Source organism: Polistes canadensis, unplaced genomic scaffold, assembly GCF_001313835.1.
Source record: "Polistes canadensis isolate GaletaPanama2010 unplaced genomic scaffold, ASM131383v1 scaffold_103, whole genome shotgun sequence".
Lineage (NCBI taxonomy): Eukaryota > Metazoa > Arthropoda > Insecta > Hymenoptera > Vespidae > Polistes > Polistes canadensis.
Window position 1 is genome coordinate 352,633 of NW_014569650.1, and position 25,888 is coordinate 378,520.

Below are 25,888 nucleotides of genomic sequence, written 5' to 3' on the forward strand. Positions count from 1 at the left end.
TTTTGTTCTAAGAGATAAAGGAGGAAAATATGAAAAGGATCATCGTCACGTTTTCAATTTGCAGAACCAAAAAAACGTCGTTTTCATCCATTGAGAGGATTAAGAAAAATATTCCGAAGAAAAAGTCGCGGTGCCGCGGACGTGCGATTAGTTTCCTCACCTGGAACCGGTGGAAATGGTGAACGAGATGGTTCGGAATTGGTGCGAATTCCACGAGAAGAGGTTACTCTGAGACATCCTGCTGGGAGAGCTGAAGAAGCACGAAGCAGGAGTGCCAGCGAATTACTTACAGATTCTTGCGATCGTGAAAGGTAAACGACCAAACGTAACAACAAAAACAAACCAATTAACAATTCTCTCTCTTGTCAACGATTACATTTTTTTCTACGCGAATTCTGACAATTATCTAATTATAATAAATAACGATAGGAGTGTGGGAGGAATAATAAAAAAAAACGGTTCGTAGGAGCTAACAAAAGAGAGAATAATCTCTCTTGCATTTCTAGTAAACGAAGTTCGATCACTTCCATCGCTTCAATTACTTCGATTGGACTATCATCTCGAAGCTATAAATTGGTAACGCCAGCGAAGCCTCGAAGGTCCTTCAAGCAGTAAATATCTCGATCAATGGGCTCCTTTTATTATTTCTTTTTTTTTTATTTTTTATATTGCTGTCCAGTGTGTAAACTTTGTCCACGTCTTACTCAAACGAAGTATCTTTGCATTATGATACTCTTTCGATCTTTCATTTTTTCATCAGGTGTTTACGTCCTTGATACTGACAATGAACGCATCCATTCAATTGGAAGACTTCAAATATGATCGAAGTTCCTGTATTTGTGCAGTCGTGTATTTGAATTTAGTCGGATCTTGCAGTACGCAGTATCCATGTGTAAACGAGTTGGAGTCTTTAGAACGGTATCGATTGATTATGGTATTCGATTTCTGGGGTCTAATGTTACACTGGAGACCCTTGACCTCGATTGTAATAGTTACATTCTCTTTTCCAACTGGATTACTATAACTGGTTTATAGGATATTGATGACTTGTGTCGTTGGGTTGGCGCTATAAATGTTCTAACTTCATCGCTTTTTTTTTCTTCATTAAAAAAAACACATACACATTTTTTCTAATACATACTTGTTAGATTAAATCTCCTAATGTTTTTCTAATATCTACGATAGTATTAAACAATACACACACACATATACACACAACAAAATCATTATATTCGTTTTATAAAATAACGTATCGATAATATTTGTCATTATGCGATAATATTCGAATAAATCGTTATTTCAGCGTATTCCTGAGGAGAAATGGAACGGAGGATTTGTTTGTAAAGCTACGAGGTGGTACAGGAAAATTGTCAGTCTCTCACGACAGTGTATTCCCTGGGGAAGTACCTCATACTCGGCCTCTATCTTCATTGGACAGTCTGCCAGCTCTCGAGGTCAGTTCTTTTCCTATTTTTCTTCATTCCCTTGCATTTAAAATCAAAATTCGACTCTCCAGAGATTTCCTTGAGAATAAAAGAATACTGTATATCTATGCCTGTCTCTCTCTCTCTCTCTTTCTCTCTCTCTCTCTCCTTTCTTTTCTTTCTAATATTAAATATTTAATATTACTACGGGTGTGTGTGTAAAAGTGAGATTTCTAAATCCAATGCATGCTCGATTGCATATCGATATTTTAAACAGTCTCTACAAGCATCTAAAATAACTTTACAATATAAATGTATAAAATTTCTAACGAATTGAATTGAATTGTACGAAAACTTTTCGAGATATGTTTAGAATAAATTTAGAAAGTTTAGATGAAATTGGTTCGATTGTATAATCAATCGTGAACTTTTGAGAGACACGTTTTTAGAATAAATTTAGAAAGTTTAGATGAAATTGGTTCGATTGTATAATCAATCGTGAACTTTTGAGAGACACGTTTTTAGAATAAATTTAGAAAGTCTTTAAACGAGATTTGAATACAATGTTAAAGATTGTTTTCAAAAAAACTAACCCCATAGGAATATACGTAGAATTACGTGAAGAAGATAATATGAAGTGAACGATCATTATTATTATTATTATTATTATTATTATTATTGTATAACTCGATTTAAAGACAGAGAAGTTATTCTAAGCACGTGTGAATCGGATTAAGACGGTTACACATGTCTTAGGATCGACTCGTGACTCGTCTTCTAATGTTCCATTCGCACGATTACACGCGATGACGAGAGATGCTGTTTTACGTTCTAATCATTCCTACTTGCCTTTTTTTTTCTCTAACAGCTATCGCAGTGAATTTAATTATGAACGATCGGTTCCCTTCGTTTCTTTTTTTTTTTGACTTTCTTCCAATTAAATCGTTCCTCGCAATGATTTTGATTTATATTACGTTACGATGATTAATAATAGATTTGTCGAATATTGTTATAGAGTTTATCGAAAAAGTTTTGGTCAAACCTATATTTACTAATAACCATGAGTAGTCGACAGTTCCGTTCTGATAGTCGAGGAAAGTCACGAAACGAAGAGAGTGTTTCAATCTTCCCCTCTTTATATATATTTATTCCATTCACTCGTCATTCTCTTTGTTTCTCTCTATCACTATATCTTTCTCTCTTTTTCTCTTTTCATATTCAACAACAACAACATAACACAACGCACAGAGACGACAAGAGAGGAAAAGCAACGAGATCGAACACAAAGACTATGCTCCCTACGTAGTCCAAAGGCACAGGATATCCTTGCGAGTGAGTTTTTTTTTATTCACATGTTTGACCACAATTCTTTCTTTCTTTCTTCCTATTGCAATATATCTTAATTACTTATATTTCATTTATTTATTTATTTATTTATTTATTTATTTATATAAATAAGAGAGTTCGTTTGATTGTTTATATATAATTGATCATTATATTATATCGGATTTTGTAATTAATTCGACGAACTTATTAACGAAGAATAATAAATAAGAAGGATGATATTTCGACAGGTGCTCGAGCAAATAAAAACGGTCATAGAGAACAGGAACCAGCAACAAGCGTCAACGATTTCCTCTGACAATTCAAACAACACGTTACAACAGGTGGAGTAATATAATTATTATTAACTTTTCACGTGTGTGTATGCGTTGAATGTTCATTTATTTTATTCTTTTTAATATCTTTTTTTTTCTAAATTCTTATTTTTATACGCAGAGAAAACTTTCGCTTGGTAAAACCGCTTATGTGTTGTTCCGCGTGGACGTCGTGTCATAACTCATCCATAGAGTTGTGTTCGTTTGGGATCTAATGATAGGCAGTATTATTATCATAGATATACATATATATATATATATATATATATATACACACATGTACTAGGTAGATATATAAGAGAACGTTAAAAGCGAAATGTAGAACTTTCACCAACGAAACGAGGAGTTTAATGGTCGAGTATTAATCTTTATAATTTCTCCCTTGGGCTACTCTTCACGTATTTTTTTTTCATACTTATTATTTATTGTAATACCGTTTCTATTTTTTTCTTCTTCTTTTTCTTCTTTTTCATTTCCTTTAGTATGCATATACGCATGTACACGTTTATACGCAGTGCATATTTTAATTGAATTGATTGATTTTTTGATACTCATGATATTTATTATCGTATTCGGGCGTGTATTAAAAAATCGTATAACATAATTATTTAGCTTGTCCGTTAATCTCTCTGTGACATCAGAATCCGTTTTTACGTTTCAGATTGCGGGAGAACGTTATCAGCAGGAAACCGCCGAGGTGAGATAGTGCGAATGTAACACACATTTTCACACTCTCTGTCTATTTATTTGTCTTTTATAATAAATGTCAGTCAGTAATAAGTTAATTCTTCGTGAAGTAAGATCGCGTCGTGTTGGTATTACGAATTTTTCGTTATTTTCCTTCGAGTATTTTTCATTCGTATGATTGTTGTTGTTGCTATCCAATTAAATTGGACATTGCTTTTTATTATCATCATATATTGGAATGCGAAAGAAGGTTAATAGATATGAATAATAGACAAGTCATTATCAATTGTTGGAGGAGAATTGTTAAACGAGTTTTACATTTGTCTCACTTAGCAACTAATCATTCGTGGAAATTAAAAGTGAGTTTAGTGACATTTTTTTTTTTAATTTCGTCTATCTTATAATTGAAGAGACGTCATAATACATTTTGTATATGTATTCATTTTATTTTTATTTTTATTTTGTTTTCTTTTCAGAATCGTTTTGGAAATTATGACAGTCCGGACAAAAGTAACGTCGATGAGAGCCACGTCAAAGTGAGTTAATCAAAATAAAATATATAATTAAGGAAATCACCGATAATATTTTGTCATCATAGAGACAACTCGAAAGAAACGCAGAGTATCATCATCGTCGAAAAAATTCCATAAGATAATTCTAATGGATAGGATCGAGTAGGAAAGTTTAATAAAAAATTACAACATATTTATCAGCAAGAAAGAAAAGAAAAGAAAAAAAAAACGGTGATTCGACTGCTGTTGTACGAAACGTTTTGCGTCCCTTTCAAGTAGGTGGTACGTTCATTGTTCTGCTTCTCTCACGTTGGCGCAAGCAACTTTGCGTGGCTTGGCCATTATTGTTTCCGGCTCTTTTCGCAGCAAATATTATTTCTTTTCTTTCTCTCGTTATCCTGATTTTTTTTTAGCAAAATTTTTTACCGTGAAAAATAATATAAATAATTTAAATTAATTTTTTAGAAATATATTTTCAATACATACGCACGTGCGCGTAACCGTGTATGTGGGTCATCTTTGAGCCATATACCAGTTTGTTTTTTCTTTTTCTTTTTTATCTGTGTTTTGCAACGCCAGCGAGAACGTTCATAGCGTTCGCTCGAAAAATCTGACTGATTGTGAGTCACATATATGTGGAATTGAAAAGCGTCACGGTTCGTTGATTTTTCAAATTTAAGCTCATTAACGAGAGTCAGAATGAGAACAGAGCAAAAGGCAAGTCAGTCTTTTGAGAGTGAACGCGGAAACGAATAGGTAGTATAGTGTGTTCGTGATATTTATTTTACCGTTACTTGGCCCCCGTTTAGTCGTTAACAGAGTTGATCCAACATCATTTTCCTCAAATTTCGCAGTAATTCGTTTTTTAAAAAAATCACTTTTTTCATTTACGTTCGGTTATTATACATTTATATTTATTTATTTTAAATTATATACGATGTTTGCTAAATTATATGCGTCACAATTTATTTTACGAAATAAGTAAAAGTCAATTTTTATATAGGATTTACAACAATAATGTATATTTATAATTATGCACAATATGTATTTATAATATACATTCATCATTGATTGTATTCTTTTGTAAAAAATAATTAGTCAATGATTTTTTGTTGATAAGATATTCTATACAAAAGTTAGTCAATGATTTTTGTCGATACGACATTCTACAGAAAAGTTAGTCAATGGTATTTTATCGTTAAGACATTCTGTAGAAAAGTTAGTCAATGATCTTTCGTCGGTAAAACAGATTCATGCATCGGAATTCTACATTACCGAACGTCGTCGGTAACTTATAGGTTGACGATTTGGTCGATAATATAGAAACAGAATTGTGAAACTGGATAATATCTTTCTTGCAACATCGTTAACTATTTTGTTAAATAATTTTTAACTATTATATATATTGAATACGTATTGGTTTAATAAATAGATTGATTAATAATTAATGAAAATTATTATAGAAAAAAATCGACTTGGGTGACGGTTGGCAAGAGAATTAGCAATTAAATAATTTTATTATAAATTCAATTAATATATAATTACATACACTGAAGTTTGCAATGATATTTTTATTTATTTTTATTCTTTTTTAAGTATATATGTATTATTATTATTATTATTATTATTATTATTATGCACCAAAGTAGTATACTTTCCTTGAGTATTATTACGTAAAAGGATTTACTATGTTACGATCGACTTTTCTCAATCCTTTCGAAACGAGAAACCGACTTGTGCAATGATAAAACGGAACTATTATATATTTTTTATTTATTTTTTTTATTATCCTCTTCTTAATGGACAATCGTTGAGGCAGGTCATTAGTGCCTTACAGAAAGATTAAAAATAATGAAAATATATTTCATGTATATTACGTTACACATCAAATATTCTTATTATGAAAAAAAGAAACCTTGTGTCATTTTTTACAGAGATGTCATAAAATTGTAAAAGCACACACATTACCTCATACGTTTATGATATTTTTATTTATTATATTTCTATTGTTTTTAAATTATTATATAAAATTTTGAATATTGCACATATTACATATACTATTAATTTTGTAATACGTATCAATTCAATTGATATGTTAAATAAATAGTAATAATTGATTAGCTGTTAAACAAGTTGTTCTTTTTTTTTTTCTTTCTTCGAATCTTTTAAGAGATTAGTAATATCTATCGATATTATTATATACTTTGACATTTACATTGCAGCCTAACGGCAGACGGTAGAGTTGGTAAGCCGGTTTGGTATTTACGTGGCATTTGTTGCAGTCTTGCTTTCGTCATGGCGTGCTTGCAAGGCCAAAGAATCCATATGAATCTTTGATCGAAATTTATCTGCTTAATTCGGAGCATCTGACACGTGAACAGACGTATATATTTTACATAAATACGCGTTATTTAAATGAACAAATCGATTGGAAATTTTGCTCACGTAAAATTATTAATCGTATTACGAACAAAAATGCATCGAGTCTAATCAAACGATTATTACGTATGCTATTTGCATGGTTACATATAAGAAATGATGATAAATGTTTGTTAAAATTGAGGAAGCGATGGGGAAATTTGAATATGAATGTACTAATTACACCATAAAGAGATGCATAAAAGGCTCTAATCAAAAAATCAAGGAAGTGTTACATAAATCTGACATTTCCTAGAATTACATAAATTTATTGTATTTATCTGTTTCTTTTTTCGTTCTATTTTTAAATGGTCAGAGACCTAACTCATGGCACAGAATAACGTTCTGACATTCGCGAGTGAGTTTCACTTCGTGGAGAGTGAGCTAAGTTCAATTACAGAATAATCTTAGATGACATAACAAAGTCGATGAGAACGTGGGTCTTCCTGAAGACCATCCTCGACAAGGAAAAACCATAATCGCCGGAGTTGTTACTTGTTGTTTCGTCAAATAGTCAATGTTGTCATCCTTTTATCTCTTTCCATCTTTATATATTTCTATCTTTCTTGGAGGAATTAAATAAAGAAAGGAAAAAAAAGGAAAAAAAACGAGACAGACGTGATTGTTAGGAAATCTTGATTATTCTGAAAAAGAGAGAGAGAAAGGAGAACTTGTAGGTGAACGACATGATTGAGAAATCCAGTTCGAGGAAATACTAAGAAAATGTATCTGCAAGGATACATTTGTAATAGTTAGATAATTGACATTTTTTTTTCTTCTCTCCATCGATTTAATTGAGAAGAGAAATTTTGATAAAATCGCTGTGTATTTTGTGAAAAAAAAATAAAAATAAAAAAGATAAAAAAAAGGTGTGTATTTTTACAAATAATAATTGAATAACGTTATTTAGATTATTATCAATCATATATTAAAACGCGATAAGATCTGGATAGATTTTCTCTTTAATTGCAAGCAACGGTGCAATTTCTTTCACAGTTCGGTATATTACAGATAAAAAAATAAAAAAAAATAAAACAACGTCAATAAAGCGAACAAAAATTGGTCGTAGTTTGAAAGATTTCGCGTTTTACATAGATTTTATTTGGAGAAATTTGTTAACAAACTCAAACGCGACAATAATAAGTGGAAAGTATAGAGAAACGATATTTACGATCTGCGATCTACGATCTAGGAGAGACAAGATAACGGTGTTGCTACTCATCTCGTTCTGCAGCTGCCAGCTGTTACTATAGCATACTCTTAGCAAACTATGAAACCTTTCGTTTGCTCTTCCTCTTTCACCCTCCTCCTTTTTTCCTTCTATTCCATTAGAAACTCACCAAACTCGCGTTAGATCCTTTCAACGTCCGATCTTGTGAAAACATGTGATTTAGAAAATTTCTCTTTTAAAGCAAACTGATCGACACGCCTGATTTGTAAATTAGATTGTTTCCCAGTATTATTATATCCAACGGGATTTGAAAGGAATTTCTTTATTACAAATTTCTTTTTTTTTCTTTCTTTCTTTTTTACTTTTTAATAGAGTAAAGAGCGTGTCCGAAAAATGGAAATATCGAATCCCATAATCCTAACAGCTGCACCCACCACCTCCACGATCTCTCTCTCTCTCTTTCTCTGAAACGGCAATGTTCTAGTCTACCCACTCCCAAAACTCTCAACCAAGCTGGCAACTTGAAAGGAATCACAGCACAGTTGAACGATGCGTTTTCCACGTGCGACACGCGTTTCTATCTAGAAATTGATTCTTTCTCTATCTGTCCATTTATTTGATACTGACACTAACACACAGGCACACACGTATTGTCGAATTGCATTCGACTCCCCTTTCGAACGCGAGTGAAGGGCTTCTTTCGTGTTTCCCCCTCGTCACGCGTGCACACACACACACATATATACATATATTTATTTGTTCATAAGTTTGATAGTCTCCTCTACGTGTTTGTGTTTGTGGGTTGTGTGTATTTGTAAAGCCCATCGATCGTCGAGCGAACGAGAGAACGAAGTCGCTCAGTTGTAACGAACCTGTCGTTCGTACCACTGACATCAAGTCATTACGTTCAACTATATTGGGTTTGGGCTTTTTCTCATTCTTTTTACATATTTTTTCCTTTTTGTTTTTTATATATTTCAATCTTCAATTCGTGCGAATAAATTATTGTATTTCTGTTTTGAGTGATCATTCAATAAGTGTTTAGAAATCATTTCACTTACTAAAGGATTTTTCAAATGAGTGTGTTTGTTTGCTCGTCGAGTGTTTTGAAAGATAACGCGTTAATAATTATTGCACTCTTCGATGTACCAAGCGTGTAAATATTAATCACACATTTAGCATTTTAGTCGAGGGTAATTAGCGTTGAAAGATAATTGAATAATTTATTTGATAATTCTTTAACGATCTTCTGTGCGTATTCTCGTTTTGATTTCATTCGTGAGTGTTATAAAAATGGTTGTAGTTGTTTCTTCTTATGGTGATTTGTATCGTTCACGTGGGTGGAAGTCGTAAGTAATTGATTAAACAAATAGGAAAAAGAGGATTGGATGATCTTGTTTGTTGTTGTTGATTAATCGAAGATAATCGGCTTTTTATTTTTCATCGTCGATCACATCCTCCCACGATACTCGAGATTGTTTCCCTTTGGAATAGAATGATCGAGCAGGAGTTTAATATCAAATTTACAAATTAGATCCTTTATCCTTTCTTTTTATGTTTAGGATAATGATCGATTAGGTTTCTTTATGCATCGTATTATTATTCTTCGAGTTGAACTCTTCTTTTCTTTTCGTCAAAGTACTGCTGATCGATCGGGTTTACTTTGACGTAATATTTCGCCAATTTAATATCTTTTACTTGTTTCCTAAATAATCGGATTAACGAAATTTTCCTGTTTAATGTTTGCCTGATAAAAATAAAATAGATTTGTAAATACGTAACACGTATATGTGATTCAACCATATATGTCCATGTCACGATACTTCGCAAAAAAAAACTTAGCCTGATTCGATCAACAGATAAGATTACTCGGAATTATCGATTGGTGTCTTTAAAAAGCGAACACAAAAATTCTCCCCTTCGTATCTTATCAAAATTGTCGTGGGTTAAGATAAAAACGATCTCGTTGGTCAATCCTTTCAATTCTCTCTTGTCTATCATTTATTATTAGTATATGTTTAACCAGCTTCACGAGAGGATATTAACAGAACGCTACTTATTATGGTTAGTCTTTTTTTTATAATCATTTTTCCTTGATAGCCTAGTTGAAACAATCATTTTTCATCAACCTTGTTTTTTTACTATCTATCATTACAAATATTTCTATACTTTTCTCTTTTAATATTTAATATTTTTCGTAGCAAAAATCATTCCATTTAATAGATGCAATAAAATACGAGATAAACCATTAATCTCAATCCTAATCCTAAACCTAATCTACTACTACGAGATATTTATATTTATGGTCAGTTTTTTCTTCTTTTTTTTACCAATCTTTCTGGTCTGTTAAAAACATTTCTATCTATCTAACTATCCATCCATCCATCCATTCATCCATTTATCTCTGTCTTTCTCATTTGCTAAGACGTAGCAACGTATCCATTTATCTTTCCATTTTTCTTTACTATTTCCATCACGATGTATAGTTAATCTTTTAAAGGAGATCTTTCAAAAAGTAGTCACTTTCTTTCGTACGTAAGAAGACTCGTTTCGCGTGAAATCATTTGTTGTGTTCCTCAACCGGAAAGAAAAGATACCTAACGATCAGGACATCTCTTTCTTTCTTTCTTTCTTTCTTTCTTTCTTTCATTATCTTTCGTTCTGGTCGACTTAGTTTTTTTAATTGAACCCTTTTCGTTCCGTTCGAATATGTCATTAACAAATCTTTTATCAAGATATTTTTTGTCGACGTATTTAATTATTAAATAAATATTGAATAATGTGCAATGATTACATCAACGACAAGTTATTCATGATTACGCATTGACAATTGTCACTAATTAATAATGAATATATATATATATGTATATATATACATGTGTTATTTGATCTCTTTGTTTAACTACATTAAACGACAATAGGACGGAAACACGAAAGCGTGCCAGATTGTTTGACATCCTTCTAATGTCACGTGAACTATCACAAATAAACTTTGAATGCACAAACATATGAAATGCATGGCTCTTCGTAGTTGTGTCGTCGTTGTTATAAATTCCGGAACGCTCCCTTTTTCAACCATGTGAAACGTCACCATGTTGAGTTAATGAAATGCCAAGCAAACGTTCCAAAGAAACAGGCTAATTTATCTCTCCTTAAATCGTTATTTTTCTATATTTCCTTAGCGTGTCTCTAATTAATAGACATAATTCATTGTCTTAAATTCATTGTCTACTATTTCGGTGTTCTATCGTTTCTCTCGCTTTAATTGTTCCTTTCGATTGTATTCCAGAATATAATTATAATAATTAAATGATATATTAAATGTTACTAATCTTTTTGTTAAATACATATGACAAAGATTAGATCATTCGTTTATTGATTTTTTTGTCGATAATAGTCATTCCAAATTAGTATAACAAAGTATGGTGATTTATGGTGTTTTCTAACGGTGAAATCACAGCTCCGGTCCTTTCTCTTTGTTTGCACATGACCGTGCCGTGTTAGACGTGTGGGACATTATATTGTTAAGCTTCTGATGTCGGCTTGCGAAGAGAGACAACAAGGCTAGAAGATCTATCTAACAATAAGAAGAGAAACGGTGCTAGATCATCGATCTTCCAAAGCGATCTCTCATCTATCTATCTTCTCCTACACCTAACGTGTTTTCCCCTGTATCTTTTATCTTTTTCTTTTTACAACGATTTATAATTATAAATATAAATAATACTCTTATTGCTAATTAAACAAACGTGTGCTATTGATATAAATTCATAGATAAAACGCGTTGAGAAGTTGATTAAAAAAAATAAGTAAAAGTCATCTAACTGGATGACTTACAATCGATCACTTGCACTTTGCATTTTTTTCAAAGGAAAAATTATATCAACGAACCGTTATCGGCACAGTATTGCTTGCTGGAAAATATATTCTAACTTGAAAATATTTATTTATTTTCATTGCAATCGATTTACTTTCTCTTTTCTTACCGGAAAATATGATGTCGTAATTTCCGTTTAATACCTACGTACATCCGGTTAGAATGTACTGTTACCAATATGATCGGCCCATTGGATCAATAAAATGTGATTTCTTGTTAAATCTAAACGCTTACGTATAACTCTTTGTCTCTGATATATCATCGAGAAGAATAAATAAATGAGAAAAAAAATTATTATAAAAAAAGAATGGTGTCTATAGGTCGTGGGCGATCGAACGTGGGTAGATCATTGCCCTAAATCTTTGTAAGGAGCGATGATGATCCATAGATCTTTTAATCCTTTCGTCATAAGCTTCGTTGTCGCTTCTTCTTCTTCTTCTTTTTCTTCTTCTGAGGATTTAGGTTGAGATTATTATATTAAAATACATAACAAAAAGAGACAATTCAATTAGAATATTAAAATGATTGAGATGAGATCTTTAGATTTTTTTAAAGACTCAGTCAGACTCGTGTCAGAGAAACGAGGACGCAATGTGAAATCCTGAGAAAATAATAAAATTGTTCTTTTGTATGTTTTCTTAACTTAAAAATAGAATTACAAATAGTTACGAAAAATTCGCACGAAGAGTTTTAAGAATAATTCAATTCTTAATTTAAACGATTATTTGTATATTTGATTTATCTATAGATCAGCTGATACAAATGAATGATCGATAAGAAATAATCCAATAGAAAAAACGAACTATCGGCATAGATAGATCAAATAGTGTAATCAAAATGGTGGTGTCACACCGAGAAAGTAGCATATCCTCGAACATACGAGCAATAATCGAACAATTGAATTTAAATCCAATCGAGAGAAGAAGATTGATAGATCGTACGAAAGAAGAAACAGTTAGACGTCAAAACTATCAAGGGATACAAACGAGTGTCCCAAAGATCACTATAGGTGTTTATGGTTGTAAAGAAAGGATCGATTACGAATTACCAGGTGCGATAAGATCTGCTTGTAAGATCGAGGCTCGTTCGAGATCTAAATTGGTGGAAGGGAGACAGAGAATCCCATTGGTTCCTCAACGAAGTCATTGCAAAAAGAAAGAGGTAAAATTTCATATCTCTCTCTTTCTCTCTCTCTTTCTCTCTCTCTCTCTCTCTCTCTCTCTCTCTCTCTCTCTCTTGAGAAAATAAAAAAGGAAGATGTGATCTATTAATCTATCGATCAATTACACTATACTTTACTTAACTATCTTTTGTATGTTAGTTTAATTATGATGGTGGTCAAATTGTAGCCACAAGTTTTGTTATTTTTTGTAAATGCGAATTATTTCGATATATTAACGATGATTTATTATAACGAACCGATAGAGAAAAATGATATAATTTAATTACTATTAAGTTATTTATCGAAGCAGAATCGTAAAGTGAAATACGACTAGAATGACAAGAAGCTCTCTCACGAGAGAGGAAACCTCTTTCTTATTTTTCTTTTAGAAGGTGTACCGTAGCGTAGGCACACCACCTGCAACCGGTTTCGAACGATCGCGGTTAAGTGACTTGACGGCAACCGTTATACCGTTATAACACATGCATACATAGATGCAACATACATTCGAGAGTTTACGCGAACTAACGTGATTGTTTTTTAAAAATTAGTATTATTTGACAGGACGCGACGCGACGCGACGTTTATGCGTTAATAAATTATTTCAAGTATTTTAATTTATGAACTTGATTAAGCGAGGATTAACTAATTAAATCGTTTGACGATGATGATACGTGTTTAAAAAATTCTTCTTAATGTGTTTTTTTTTTTTTTTTATCTTTTCTAAATGCTACTTTTTTTTCTTCCATGTTTCAGGTCACCAAACCTGCGAAAGAAAATGTCGAAAGGACAGTTTCTACGGTGAAAGAGGATTTACGTAAGTATATTGAATATTCATTAATCTACTCTATTAATAATTTATCAGAAATTGTATATATACTTTAACAACGAACATTTTTTTCTATGATTTATACATGTAAAATATATCTGATAATTGTGCATTCTATTAATTATATAAACTATTTATAAATATACATAATAATGATTAGACATTTAAATGTGTGAAAAACTACTTTCTTTTTGTATTAAATTTGTAGCTCAATTCGAGAGTGCCAGCTTGAATCACACGGCAGCTCTCCACAGAATTTCGGTTAGACCTAAAAATCGTCGGCCTCCTAGACGTGCTCCATCGACGACCAATAATACATCGGCTTTAACGATAACAACCATAGTCGAGGATACAATGGACGATGTGGATCAGCCTAAATCTCCTACCAATATTGTCTCATCCTCGCCAACAGAATCCAAAAAGAGTATAACATCGGTCACACGAAAATCTTCGGCTAGGACATCGCGAAGTTCGGATATTTTTGAAGGCCTAGAATCCCCACAACCCCAACAACAGCAACCACCACAACCACAACCACAACCCAGACTACCTAGAAAACCTTCGAGCACTGCATCCTTGTCACCCGACAGTCTGGATGCACCTAATGCTTCAAGGACAAGCCTTGAAAATAACGACGAACAAGTAGAGATCAGATCGGTCGCAAGGAGACCATCCAATCGAATATCGAAAGGATCAGATGTTTTCGAAGAATTAGAATCTAAGTTACCACGTAGGAGATCATCCTCGAGTAGATTATCAAAATCACCAGACAGTTTGGAAACTACCTCCTGTTGGTTCTCCAAGTCAACAGAGGGCTTTGAGAATTTAATAGAATACGAAGAAAGCAAACCGGTAGCTAAAAGATTGCTCAATCCAATCTCTAAATCGAGCGATCGTATATCGAAGTCATCGGACAGCTTAGAAGCCATCGAAGCTTTAACCAGCGACGATTCGATAGAACGTAGAAGAAGTAGTTTTGAATTTCGTGCACGGAGATCTTCCAAATCTATTTCGAAATCGTCCGAAAGTTTTGAAGTACTCGATCAGAGTTCACACGGTTCGGATATCGTTCAAGAATTACAGAAGCGAAGTAGTATCTCTGATATGAATCTTTCCAGAGGTAGAAGACTTTCTAAAAGTACATCCAAGTCTTCCGAAAGTTTTGAAAGGATTGACATAAGCGATTCGAAAAATGTTGAACTTGACGAGAAGAAGGAAGGAAAAGAAAAAGAAGAAATTGAACAAGAAGAGGAAGAGGAAGAGAAGGTCGTGAGAAGGAGATCGAGCAAAAGAATGTCCTCCGAAAGTTCGGACAATCTCGACGTTGAGGATAGATTAGAAAATAGAAGAGTTAGGCGAATACCAAAAAGAGTATCTAGTACAAGCATCGTTGATATTATTCCAATGGATGATAACGAAGAAGAGAGAAGGTCTATCAGAAAATCCAGACTACAGAAATCATCAGAGAGTTCCGAATTGGGAAGCACCGATACATTGGACTCCGAAAGAAGAAATAAATCGTCCGAGAGTACCGAAACTTTGGATAGTTTAGAGAAAGATGTCGAACAGGATAGGAAGGAAGAGGAGATAACTGACAACGTTGTAGATAGACGTGATAAAAATGTAAGTTAACAAATCTAATATATTTTTGATCTCCTACTCATTAATATTTACCCAACGACTATTCATTATTCGTCTTTTCTTTTTAGGATTCTTGGTCTAGCAGAAGTATGACAACAACAGATTCAGATCAAACATCAATGGCGGATGGTACAGAGGATTCAAAATCATTGATATCGCCGGATAAATTCTATTGGCGTCAGTCGTCCGAATCCAAGGAAAATCTAGACATCCATCAATTATTAGCTATCACTATAGTTACTCGCATGGCCGATAATGGTAATAATCAACGTAGTCCAGTTATTTATCCAAAGAAGAAACAACAAACTTCCCCGCCAACTTCGCCTGTCGCCAAACAGGAAGATAACAAAATGATTTTTGATAATCTTTTAACGAACAAGAATGACGAGGATCTTCAAAATATGTTGAATGGAAATATATCGGAGGTCTCAACCGATACTAAAAGTTTCAAAGAGAAACTTATAATGTTTGAGAAACTTGGAAAGTGAACTCTGTCTTCATTTTTGTATGCTTTTTTCTTGATTCCAAGTATAACATATTTTCATGCTTCCAGTAAGATTATCGGAATAATTTATTCGTTAATTTGTCGATGGACCATTTCTTTTCTTTTTGTTTTTTTTTTTTCTGAGAGAGAATACTTTCTTCAATTTGATTTTTTTCTTTTTATATAAATATATATACAAACAAATAATAACAACGACGTTCTAGCCTGGATAAAATATTATTAATCATGCATTTTCTATATGGGCCGATAATAATGATCCCATATCTTTTTGATATATAAATTATATATATATATATATAATTTTTTTTATATACAATGAATCTTTTTTTTCGATTCGGTAAAGTATATATTTACATATATATATTATATACGTACACATATACATAAACACACATCAATTATAAAATACACTATTCGTTTTCTTAAAAAGAAGGCGTTAGAGTGTAACGAAGAATATAACTCTCTGTTCGATGATTTGTAAATAATAATTAGACGAATTTATGTCTCTGAGAAATGACGTAATATATTTTATTCGTGTATAAAAAAAAAGAAAGAAGAAAAGCTGAACAAATGAGAAAGATATAATATTGTTGAGAGAAAGAGAGAGAGAGAGAGAAAGAGAAAACTATATATAAAAAAAGAAAAAAGGAAACTAAATGTTCTTCGAAAATTCTTTTATCAATGAACTTTCATTAATTAAAAGTTCACCCTCTCTGTTTACCACCACCACCACCACCACCACCACTACCACCGATGACGAACCTCTTTGAAAAGAAAAATTTCACCTGGTTGCAGTATTAATCACGGTGCCTGTATCCCAATGAAACAAAAAAAATATATATAATTGCATCGTGCTTCTTTGGAGACTCGTAGAAGATTTAGTTTATAAATGTATGCGTCGTTGTACAGTAGTATAGTATATATATATATTTTTTGTTCTTATAAGCGATTCTCTTCTCAAGAGAATCGTGCAATGAGAATATATAATAAAATATCATATATTTTATTTCGTGTCGTGTAAATAAAAAAGAAAAAGAAAAAAATAGAGAACAAAAAAAGTAATTATGAGGGTAAAGCGTATTACAATGTACTAACTATTATCAATTGTGAAACATAAATGGCATAAGTTAATAGTAATCATCGTTAATTATCATCGTCGTTGTCGTCGTCGTCGTCGTCGTCACAGTCACAGTCATTCTTCTTCTTGCAAATGATTTTTGACGAGGTGTATAATACACACATTCCACGATCCGAGGTTTTAAAAATCTTTTTTCGAAAAATGGTAAGGAATGAAAAAATAATAATAAAAAGAAAAAAAAAGAAAGTGCATATCATCTTAAAACATATTAATGTCTGTTTTATCGTTGTTAGAATCTGTCGAGTGCCTTAAATTAATAGTTAGAGACTTTTAATCAAGATGTTTCAATCAAAATATTATTTATCTTTAATTTCGTAGATAATATGTGTATGTTTAATAGTCGAAAAACTTGCAAAGTAAAATATCTGAATATGCATAAAACGAAGAAAAAGAAAAATAATGAAAAGAAATAGATGAAGAGACGATAAATAGGATTAAAATCATGGGATAATAAAAAGTAAAGAGGATGTAAATAAAGTTTGCCATTATGAATATAGTTTGACAACAAAGTTTTTCTCTTCTCTTTATTGAACCTGCTTACTGATGCACCATAGGGATGCACACTTAAAAAATTACAAAATACTTCGTTTGTATACTCTTCGATCTCGTCAGAAAATTTCTACGTATGCATGATAATGGAATTTGGTATGTAAAAACCAACAACAAAAAAGAGAAAAATTATTAGAAACATATTTTATATATCTTTGAGTTTATATCAATTTTTTCCGCGAATTAAAATATTAAAAAAACATCCCTTATTAGTACAATTCTATAAACAATATGATTATTATATCTTATTTTATTATACCGGTCGTTTTTTTCGTAGAAATCTTTAACGTATAAAAGAGGAATGTAACATTTGTATAATATTGGCAATGATCATATGTATAACAACAGTTTCTTTTTTGCTTGTTTAGTGATATAGAATATCTTTTAGCACAACAATTCACGCTTTACGAATAAGTTGAATCTGTCGTATATATAATATATGCTCCATTATATATATATACAATCGCATGTAAATCTTAAATGTTGCAAATCGATAAAAGTCCTGTTTTTTTATATCATTATTATCATTAATATTATTAATATTATTATTATTATTTGATGCCAAACCAACACTGTGGAAAAATCACCGATACAAGGACGAATAATTGCAAGAAACATGCCTCAATCATACTTGTTATCCAACTTAGAGTTTTCATGAATGCATTAACAAAATTCTTCTCACTGAGAAGGCTTTATATTAATTGTTATATGCATCTTTCCCTGACAGTAAAGAAAATATGTTGTGCTTATCACCATTTCGTTATGACTTACAATATAAATTAACTAAAGAAACAACGACTGCTGGAAAATGCCAGTGTACATCGTTACTATAATAATAGGAATTAAATATTTCTAAAATTCTAATCCATTGCTCTGTATAACATGTTCTTCTTTAATTGATTTAACTTGTTTGCTTTTTGTGTAGAGTCTAATGCTTGCAAATACTATATTAAAGAAGAAACAAAAAGTAGATATTAAAAAAGACGTAATTAACTCTTCTCGCAATCATGTCCTTCATTTTCAAGACTCACAAATTATGTGCTTTGAATATACTGGGTATGTGCACCATTGAACACACTTTCAGAAAAAAAAAAACAAAAGAAAAAGAATTTACAATTCATCGTGAGTATCTTGTTTTTCTGTACTTGGATTGCAAAGCGCAGGCGTGACAAATTCCATTGCGTATTCGCAACGGCTTGGTTCTGTTACAGAAATAAGTTTGTTTTCTTTGCCACAACTTAAATTAACAATAGTTGTACGAGCTGGACCGTTCCAGCACGTAAGACCTTTGTCATATCTTATTTTTGAATATTTGTTACCTTGTCCTCCTATCCATTCGCTCCAATATCCTAAACTAACATCACTTCCACCAGATTTTGATCTTTGTGATGCTTTTCCAAATAGACAAAGAGAATACGTGTATTCTAAGTCGGAATAATCAAAACACTCTCCATCTAACGTTACGAATTCGTCCTCTTTTCCATAATCACGTTCCAATTTCTCCTCCAATCGTTTTATTTCCGAATTGAGATCATTTACTGCTTTCTCAGCTTCTTGGTATCGTTCGCGTGCACTTGTTGCTTCGTCTATGAGTACTTGAGTTTCTTCATCGTACTGAACTTCAGGTTCTTGCTCATCAGGTTCTTGTTCTTCAACTTCTTTTTCATGCTCATCCACGATATCTTCTTCCTCTTCTATATTATCGTGCTCCTCTTTGGCATGTCCTTCTTCCAATTTTTCTCGAGTTTCTTCTTCCTCTTCTTCTTCTTCTTTTTCTTCTATTTTGCGTTCTGGATGTTTAAATATGCCTGCATATAAACGTATAGATATTAATAAAAGAAAATATCATTATAGAGAATAATGGGATGCATATAAATATAAAAAAATAATTAACCTTGTTCTAGCATGACAAATGGTTTGATATTACCCCAAGCTGTTTCTATAAATTCTTGCAACGATACCTCTTTCTGATTATTCAAAAAGAACATAGCTTCCTCTTGGGATACAGCTCCGTCACGATCTTTATCGAAGGTAGCTCTAGTTTGTAACTCTGCTATCGTAACTGTATTACTACCATCGGAATCTAATATCTTGAAGTAATCTTCAGCTTCCGATTGTCTTATTTCTTCTTCCTCCGTTGTTTCTTTGGGTGCAACTTGTTCGGGCTTATCCACTTTGTATTTCATCAAAGCGACGCTTTCTCTTTCCTCAGCTTGAGTTTTCAAAATCTCCTTTTCTTTTTTAATTTTCGTAGCTTCTTCATAATCGACCCATAATTTCATGAAATGAGTCTGGGTATCGCTCTTGATCTGTTTACCTTTGGCAACCATTTCCAAGCGTATCTTGTTGCCTTCCTTTTGCAATTCCTCAGCTTTTTGTGCTTCTAATCTAGCTTCTCTACCAAGGTCATGACAATTGTTAACACATTGTTTAGTAGAAGTATACTCATCGCTACCATCACAACAATCACAAATATTGTCATTCACCCATGTAGAGGGTATGTAAATAGGCTTGTGACCAAAATTTTTACAATAGAAAGAACCATTTTGGCAAGCTGAGGTTCCAGGTTCATCGCTACCGTCCCCGCAATCGCAATAATCATCGTTGACATAATGAAATGGTATCAATAAGCTACCATCGAGGCATTCAAAATCACGATCGGGTGCATAAAGTGTATTTTTTGAAACCGGTATACCTCGAATGTATGAGACCTGTGAGCCGGTTACGTGGCCGAATTTATCAAAAAAATTCATACATACCATGAACAATAACCATACAGAATATTCTTTCATCCTCTTCAACATACTTTTTACCTGTTGCTCTTAAAGAAGATTCTTTTTCTCTCTTTCTCTTTCTCACACTCTCTCAAACAATTTTCTTATTTCTAAGTAAAGTCTGAAGTGTATGTCTCTTTCCAGTGTAACTGATATCACGTACACTACGTGTAGAATAGGGCTACCTTAAATACATACATATATATACACACACATTTACAACTTCATATATTTCTCCAATCACACACTATAATACGTGGATTATAGGTATCACAAAAGCAAATATAGATAAGAAAGGAAACCCGAATCAAGATGGACGTCGAGCATACTGAGCGCCATATATTTTATCAAGATGGACACTGGTCATACTAAGCGCCATCTTCGTTATCAAGATGGACGTCAAGCGTACCGAGCGCTATCTTTTCTTTACGTTTTTATAGAAAACTCTTATCAATATTGAGTAAATGTAAGATATATTACGATCCTTTATCTAACTCTTTATATATTGTAAAATTATTCTTATTCTGATAATCTAATGAAACTTTTGATATGAATGAGCGATCGTACAATAAATTTGATAAACGTAAATAAATTGTTACGTCTCGTATAGTAAGTCTCGTAATAAGTACCACGTGATCCCGGTTTAAAATTACAGAACGATTACCGCGCGCAACCGACAGACGATATTTAATTTCCGTTGGTTCTTCCTACCCCTTCTACATCGCGTATTTTCACAGAGTTTCGTTCAGTAGGCTGCGTCGCCGCGTACAATACAAGTGTAGATTGTGTCGATATATTAGTTTGATTGATTCCATCCTTTTACTTTCTTTATATCCGTCCATTTTTTTTTCTTTTTCTTCCTTTTACCCAGTGTATTTTCAAAGTTAAATTACTCGCTAGAAAAATATGATAAATTGTCGAAAAAATTTGGTTAAGGGACATCCATTCGAGAGCTACGTAATAAGAGGAATTCATCACGGTTCGCTGCACTAATTCAATTGTACGTGAAAGAGCTAGAGACAGAGTAAGGTTTTAATTGAAAACTTAAATGCATTCTTATGTATGTTACATATGCATTCACGTTTACACACGTTTACATGCATCATCCGCTGTCAAATACTTACAGGAAATATATATATATATACGTGTATTATAAACGATGCATTTATGTTTTCCTTTTTCATAACTAATTTTAATAATAAGTTACGCCTACGCAACACATGTATACATACCTCGAGTATGAATGTGGACGTGTATTTACGACTGGCTTTTTATTAACGTTCTGCGATGACCAAAACCTTGTCCTATTTTTGTAAACACACACACATATATATATATATATATATATATTTTTTTTTTGTATGTATGCAGGTATGTGTCATCTACAATGCAAATATGTTTATAATCACCTGTACTAATCGTATATCTAATGTCATGTCATTTAGACAAAGTTTACATTATCCATATGAATTTATTTAACATTTTATCTTGACCACATTTTAATGAGCTAAATTTACTAACTGCATAGCTCTATTTATAAAAACTAAACTCACTTTCAACAGTTTTATTTTTATGAAAATAAAGCTTCCATGTTGCAACGTTGTATAATTATGACAGATTGAGATCTAGATCGTTATGTAATAAATGAAATGTTTTAATGTGAAATTATAGGAGAATATAGGTGTTATGAGCGGTGCTTTATCCATGTATGATGGCTTGGAGAAAGAAACAACATCGAATAATGCATTGGAAAGTAGTAGTGGTACTACGAAGAAGTTGGCCAGAGGAATTTCTAGAGCGACAGAAAATGCTGCCATAGTTTCATATGCACGCTCTCAATTTGCTACTTTGGGATCTTTGGATATGCCCGAATTTACATTTTCTTTGCCAGATTTGTCTGTGTATCCAGGTAATATGTCAATCTTAACATGTCGGAAGTATTCAATGGACATTGTAGTCATATTTTACGATTGATTTTCTTTATAGATTCGTTTCGTCAATTTTTGGAGAAAGATTTGATAGAAGGAGGATGTCTATCTTCATTGGAAGCTGCAGGACGATTGAATTGGTGGTGCGGTGGGAAAAATGGAAGTAATAGAGTTCTCTGGCCATTAGCAACTTCGGGAGATGGTAATTGTTTGCTTCATGCAGCTTCTCTTGGTATGTGGGGTTTCCATGATAGATTACTTACACTGAGAGAAGTTTTGCATAATACATTGAATGTAGGAGAATACCGACATGCACTTTTTAGGTACGTGACAAATATAGATTTATGTGTGTATATGTATATAGTGACTCGATGATTAATTAAGATATATATCTTATACAGAAGATGGAAATGGCGTCAGGTGGGTTTAAATGCTGCCGCAGGTTTGTCTTATACAGAAGCAGAATGGGTATCCGAATGGCAAACTATAGTAGATATGGCTTCGCCAATACTTAGGAATCAAACAGCCACTTCTTATCAAAGTCTAGAAGAAGTAAAAATATTTATATTATATACTATTTATATAGTTATGATATAATTTTTTTATTTATCGAGTGGTTTTTGTTTGATTCAGGTACATGTACTGGCATTGGCTCATATTTTAAGACGTCCTATAATAGTAATAGCAGAAACAATGTTAAAAGATGCAGAGGGAGTAGCTTTGGCACCTATACCATTTGGAGGAGTATACCTTCCATTAGAAATACCACCTTCGAATTGTCATAGAACTCCATTATTATTGGCATATCATTCTGCACACTTTTCACCGCTCGTTACGGTTCATGGACACAATGACATCGGGGATGATAGTAATGAAGGAGTTAGTATACCTCTGGTTGATCCTGATAGTGGTCAAATATTGCCTGTATTATTCGCTGTAGATCCTGGTCCTGATTGGGATTGGATTGAAGGATCGCGTGATTTATTGTCCTGCGAGCAAAGCACGGTAATAATACATAACTGAAATACATTTCTCTGTCATAAGTTAATGTTTTTTTACATAGGTTACACACTTTTTTTTATATCTAGATGGAGATATTAATAAAGGATTATTTGGACTACGAGTACGTTAATTTCACATCAGAAGAAATCGACAGGTTATCTGATACAGATGGTTCCCTGTCTAAGACAGCTAAACAATTATTAGGTGTCGCGAAACAATTTGGATCGATTGGAAGATCAATGAGTAAGAAATTTTGGTCTATGACCAAGAGACCAAAAAGTCCTCCATCTTCTTCTGGCGGTAATTCTACTGAGGGATTATTCTGTATTAAAATGAAAAGTAGACGCCATCAGTACGTCGATCAGATGTTACAAAACTACCTCGAATGTGCCCATGCTAGGTAAATTCTTAATATTTATCTAATAATCCTTCTTTCCTCATCTTTGTTCGATATTCAATTATACAATTTTCATTCGTCTAGATATCTTCAAGATCATCAAATAGATGATACAGGCTGTGAAATGAATTACGGAGCTGGCAAATCCAAATTCTATGCTGTGAGTGATTATGGTAGTCATGCAAGTGTCAGCAAATTATTACCAGCTCATCCAAATAAAGATCGTACGCTTTATCTTTCAAGGTACATTAATAATAATCAGTCGTATTGAATTAGTAGTAAAACATTAAATAGATTTGCTTTGTTGATGAGAGTAGTAGTGTATCGATTATCTATCTTTCTCGTAGATCAACATTCTATAACGATCATACATCGCCTGAAAAAAAGGGTGATCGACGGTCATGGAATAGTAATTTGCGGGTATGTCTTTGCAAAATAGAGCGTACATATATATATGCATAGATAATATTTATTTAAATATTTTTCTATACATGTATAAAAAAGAAAAAAAGGAAACCATGAACGTATCTCTATAAAATTGATTTTTTTTAGGCGTGCGTGAAGGAGTGTCGCAGTGAACACTGCCAATTTTTTGGCTCACCGGAAAATGAATATTATTGTTCGCAATGTTGGGCTAATCGACGTTATCGTTAAAATATTTTTCTTTGTTTTGTTTTTTATCTAACAAAGCATGACAATAATCACGATAAAACCACCGAGTGGCATGCATGCATGCTGATTAATTTCTTCGTTAATGTGGATTCATATATCCATATATCAAAAAAAATATTTATCTTCCTTCATTATCATTCATCTATATATTTCTTTCTCTTTTTCTGTTTGGCTTTCTCTCTTTCTCTCTCCCTTTCTCTCTTTCCCTCTCTCTCTCTCTCTCTTTATTTATTAACATTCTCATTAATTCATTAAATTAAAAATGCATATCAAATATGTATAAAAAAATAATCACAGCCGATTCGATGTTCGTTATCGATCAGAGACGCCTTTCTACGTGTAGCCAAAACCAAAACAAAAAAATAGAAAAAAAAAAGATAAAAGATGAAATGTTTCAAGAGATTATATTTTTTAAATACTGCTGCATAATCATTACATATATGTATATATATATATATGTATGTATATATATATATGTACATGTGCCTTTTTGTGTCGTTCATAATATTAATATAAAAATATTATATTTAAAAAGACTAATTAACTAACAATACTCAAAGTGAATCAGTACAATGGATCTTATATATATATATATGTATGTATGTATGTATATATATGTATATATATAATTAATATTGCAACGACCACATACTAACAGTTTCGTTTACAACGCTCTGTACTTATTAATCGTGCTTGGAATAATTATCTATAATAATAATAATAATAATGATAATTAAAAAAAATAATTATACGCATATAATAATAAACGATTGATTTCGTTCATCACGATTAAATTGTAATCATCGATCGGTGATCGGTGTTTGAATCGTAAAATTGTGTGTAAAATAAAGAAATATTTTTGTATACATCGTGTAATGCTATCGAAACGAAGTTGTGTCAGGGTAAAATTAATGATGAGGCTGGTGTAAGATAATACGAAGGAAGTAACTTAGTCTCGAGAGAGAGATTATCTTTGTAAGAAAATAATTTAAGATCGTAAGTCAGTATCCTCATTAAATTTGAGATTGTATTTAAACTACAGATTTAATGTTAATTGTCTCTTATAATAATTTATATATAGAATATATTTTAAATATTAATAATATAATTGTATAAATGTGGAAATGTATGTATTTTAATAAAATATATAAAATATAATTACAATATTAGTAAAACGAAAAGAAATGAAAGAAAACAAAAATAAAAAATAAATTAATATATACATGTGTGTTATATAAATCTTAATTAATAATTGTATATTAAAATTAATTACACACGCACAAATATCTTAATATTTACAATATATTCTATCGATAGCATAAAAGTATAAAAATTAATTGAATATTTTCTATTATTTTTTCTTGTTTCTTTTAAATCAATTTTCATGTCCAATTTATTATCAATTATCTCTATTTCTATTTGTCTCTTTGATGAAAGACAATTGCAATTCTCTCTCTTTTACACACAGACACACAGACATAGAGGGAACGTTATTAGTCACGAACTGAGCGTAATTTGCGGCTTGTAATACCGTTCTCGTCGTT

At 32.1% G+C, this 25,888-nt stretch overlaps 3 protein-coding genes across 8 annotated transcripts in view; 2 read left to right on the forward strand and 1 right to left on the reverse strand.

Annotated features, from left to right (window-relative positions):
* LOC106787510 (rac guanine nucleotide exchange factor JJ-like) overlaps nucleotides 1–16,009 on the forward strand; it is a 37,661-nt gene extending 21,652 nt beyond the window's left edge. For all 3 annotated transcript variants that reach the window (XM_014749913.1, XM_014749912.1, XM_014749910.1), the window contains 9 exons: nucleotides 65–311; nucleotides 1,304–1,454; nucleotides 2,673–2,756; nucleotides 2,999–3,091; nucleotides 3,744–3,779; nucleotides 4,246–4,305; nucleotides 13,666–13,726; nucleotides 13,947–15,361; nucleotides 15,448–16,009. In XM_014749913.1, coding sequence (XP_014605399.1) covers nucleotides 65–311; nucleotides 1,304–1,454; nucleotides 2,673–2,756; nucleotides 2,999–3,091; nucleotides 3,744–3,779; nucleotides 4,246–4,305; nucleotides 13,666–13,726; nucleotides 13,947–15,361; nucleotides 15,448–15,867 — 2,567 coding nt within the window. In that variant the 3' untranslated portion in view covers nucleotides 15,868–16,009. The remainder of the gene's footprint in view (nucleotides 1–64; nucleotides 312–1,303; nucleotides 1,455–2,672; nucleotides 2,757–2,998; nucleotides 3,092–3,743; nucleotides 3,780–4,245; nucleotides 4,306–13,665; nucleotides 13,727–13,946; nucleotides 15,362–15,447) is intronic.
* Nucleotides 16,010–17,514: 1,505 nt separating this feature from the next.
* LOC106787512 (glucosidase 2 subunit beta) lies at nucleotides 17,515–20,678 on the reverse strand. Its single transcript, XM_014749918.1, has 2 exons — nucleotides 19,466–20,678; nucleotides 17,515–19,379 (listed from the first exon to the last, which is right to left on the reverse strand). Exons 1-2 carry the CDS (start codon nucleotides 20,373–20,375, stop codon nucleotides 18,682–18,684), a joined length of 1,608 nt encoding a protein of 535 aa, XP_014605404.1. The 5' UTR covers nucleotides 20,376–20,678; the 3' UTR covers nucleotides 17,515–18,681.
* Nucleotides 20,679–21,059: 381 nt separating this feature from the next.
* LOC106787511 (OTU domain-containing protein 7B-like) lies at nucleotides 21,060–24,734 on the forward strand. Of its 4 annotated transcripts, none has more exons than XM_014749914.1 (9): nucleotides 21,061–21,369; nucleotides 22,017–22,254; nucleotides 22,332–22,596; nucleotides 22,675–22,825; nucleotides 22,907–23,278; nucleotides 23,362–23,675; nucleotides 23,757–23,915; nucleotides 24,020–24,092; nucleotides 24,225–24,734. In XM_014749914.1, exons 2-9 carry the CDS (start codon nucleotides 22,032–22,034, stop codon nucleotides 24,324–24,326), a joined length of 1,659 nt encoding a protein of 552 aa, XP_014605400.1. In that variant the 5' UTR covers nucleotides 21,061–21,369; nucleotides 22,017–22,031; the 3' UTR covers nucleotides 24,327–24,734. The 4 variants fall into 4 exon arrangements, with proteins under 4 accessions (XP_014605402.1, XP_014605403.1, XP_014605400.1 ...); XM_014749915.1 differs by having other exon boundaries at nucleotides 21,062–21,345; XM_014749916.1 differs by lacking the exon at nucleotides 24,020–24,092 and having other exon boundaries at nucleotides 21,060–21,369; nucleotides 23,757–23,853.
* Nucleotides 24,735–25,888: the final 1,154 nt, after the last annotated feature.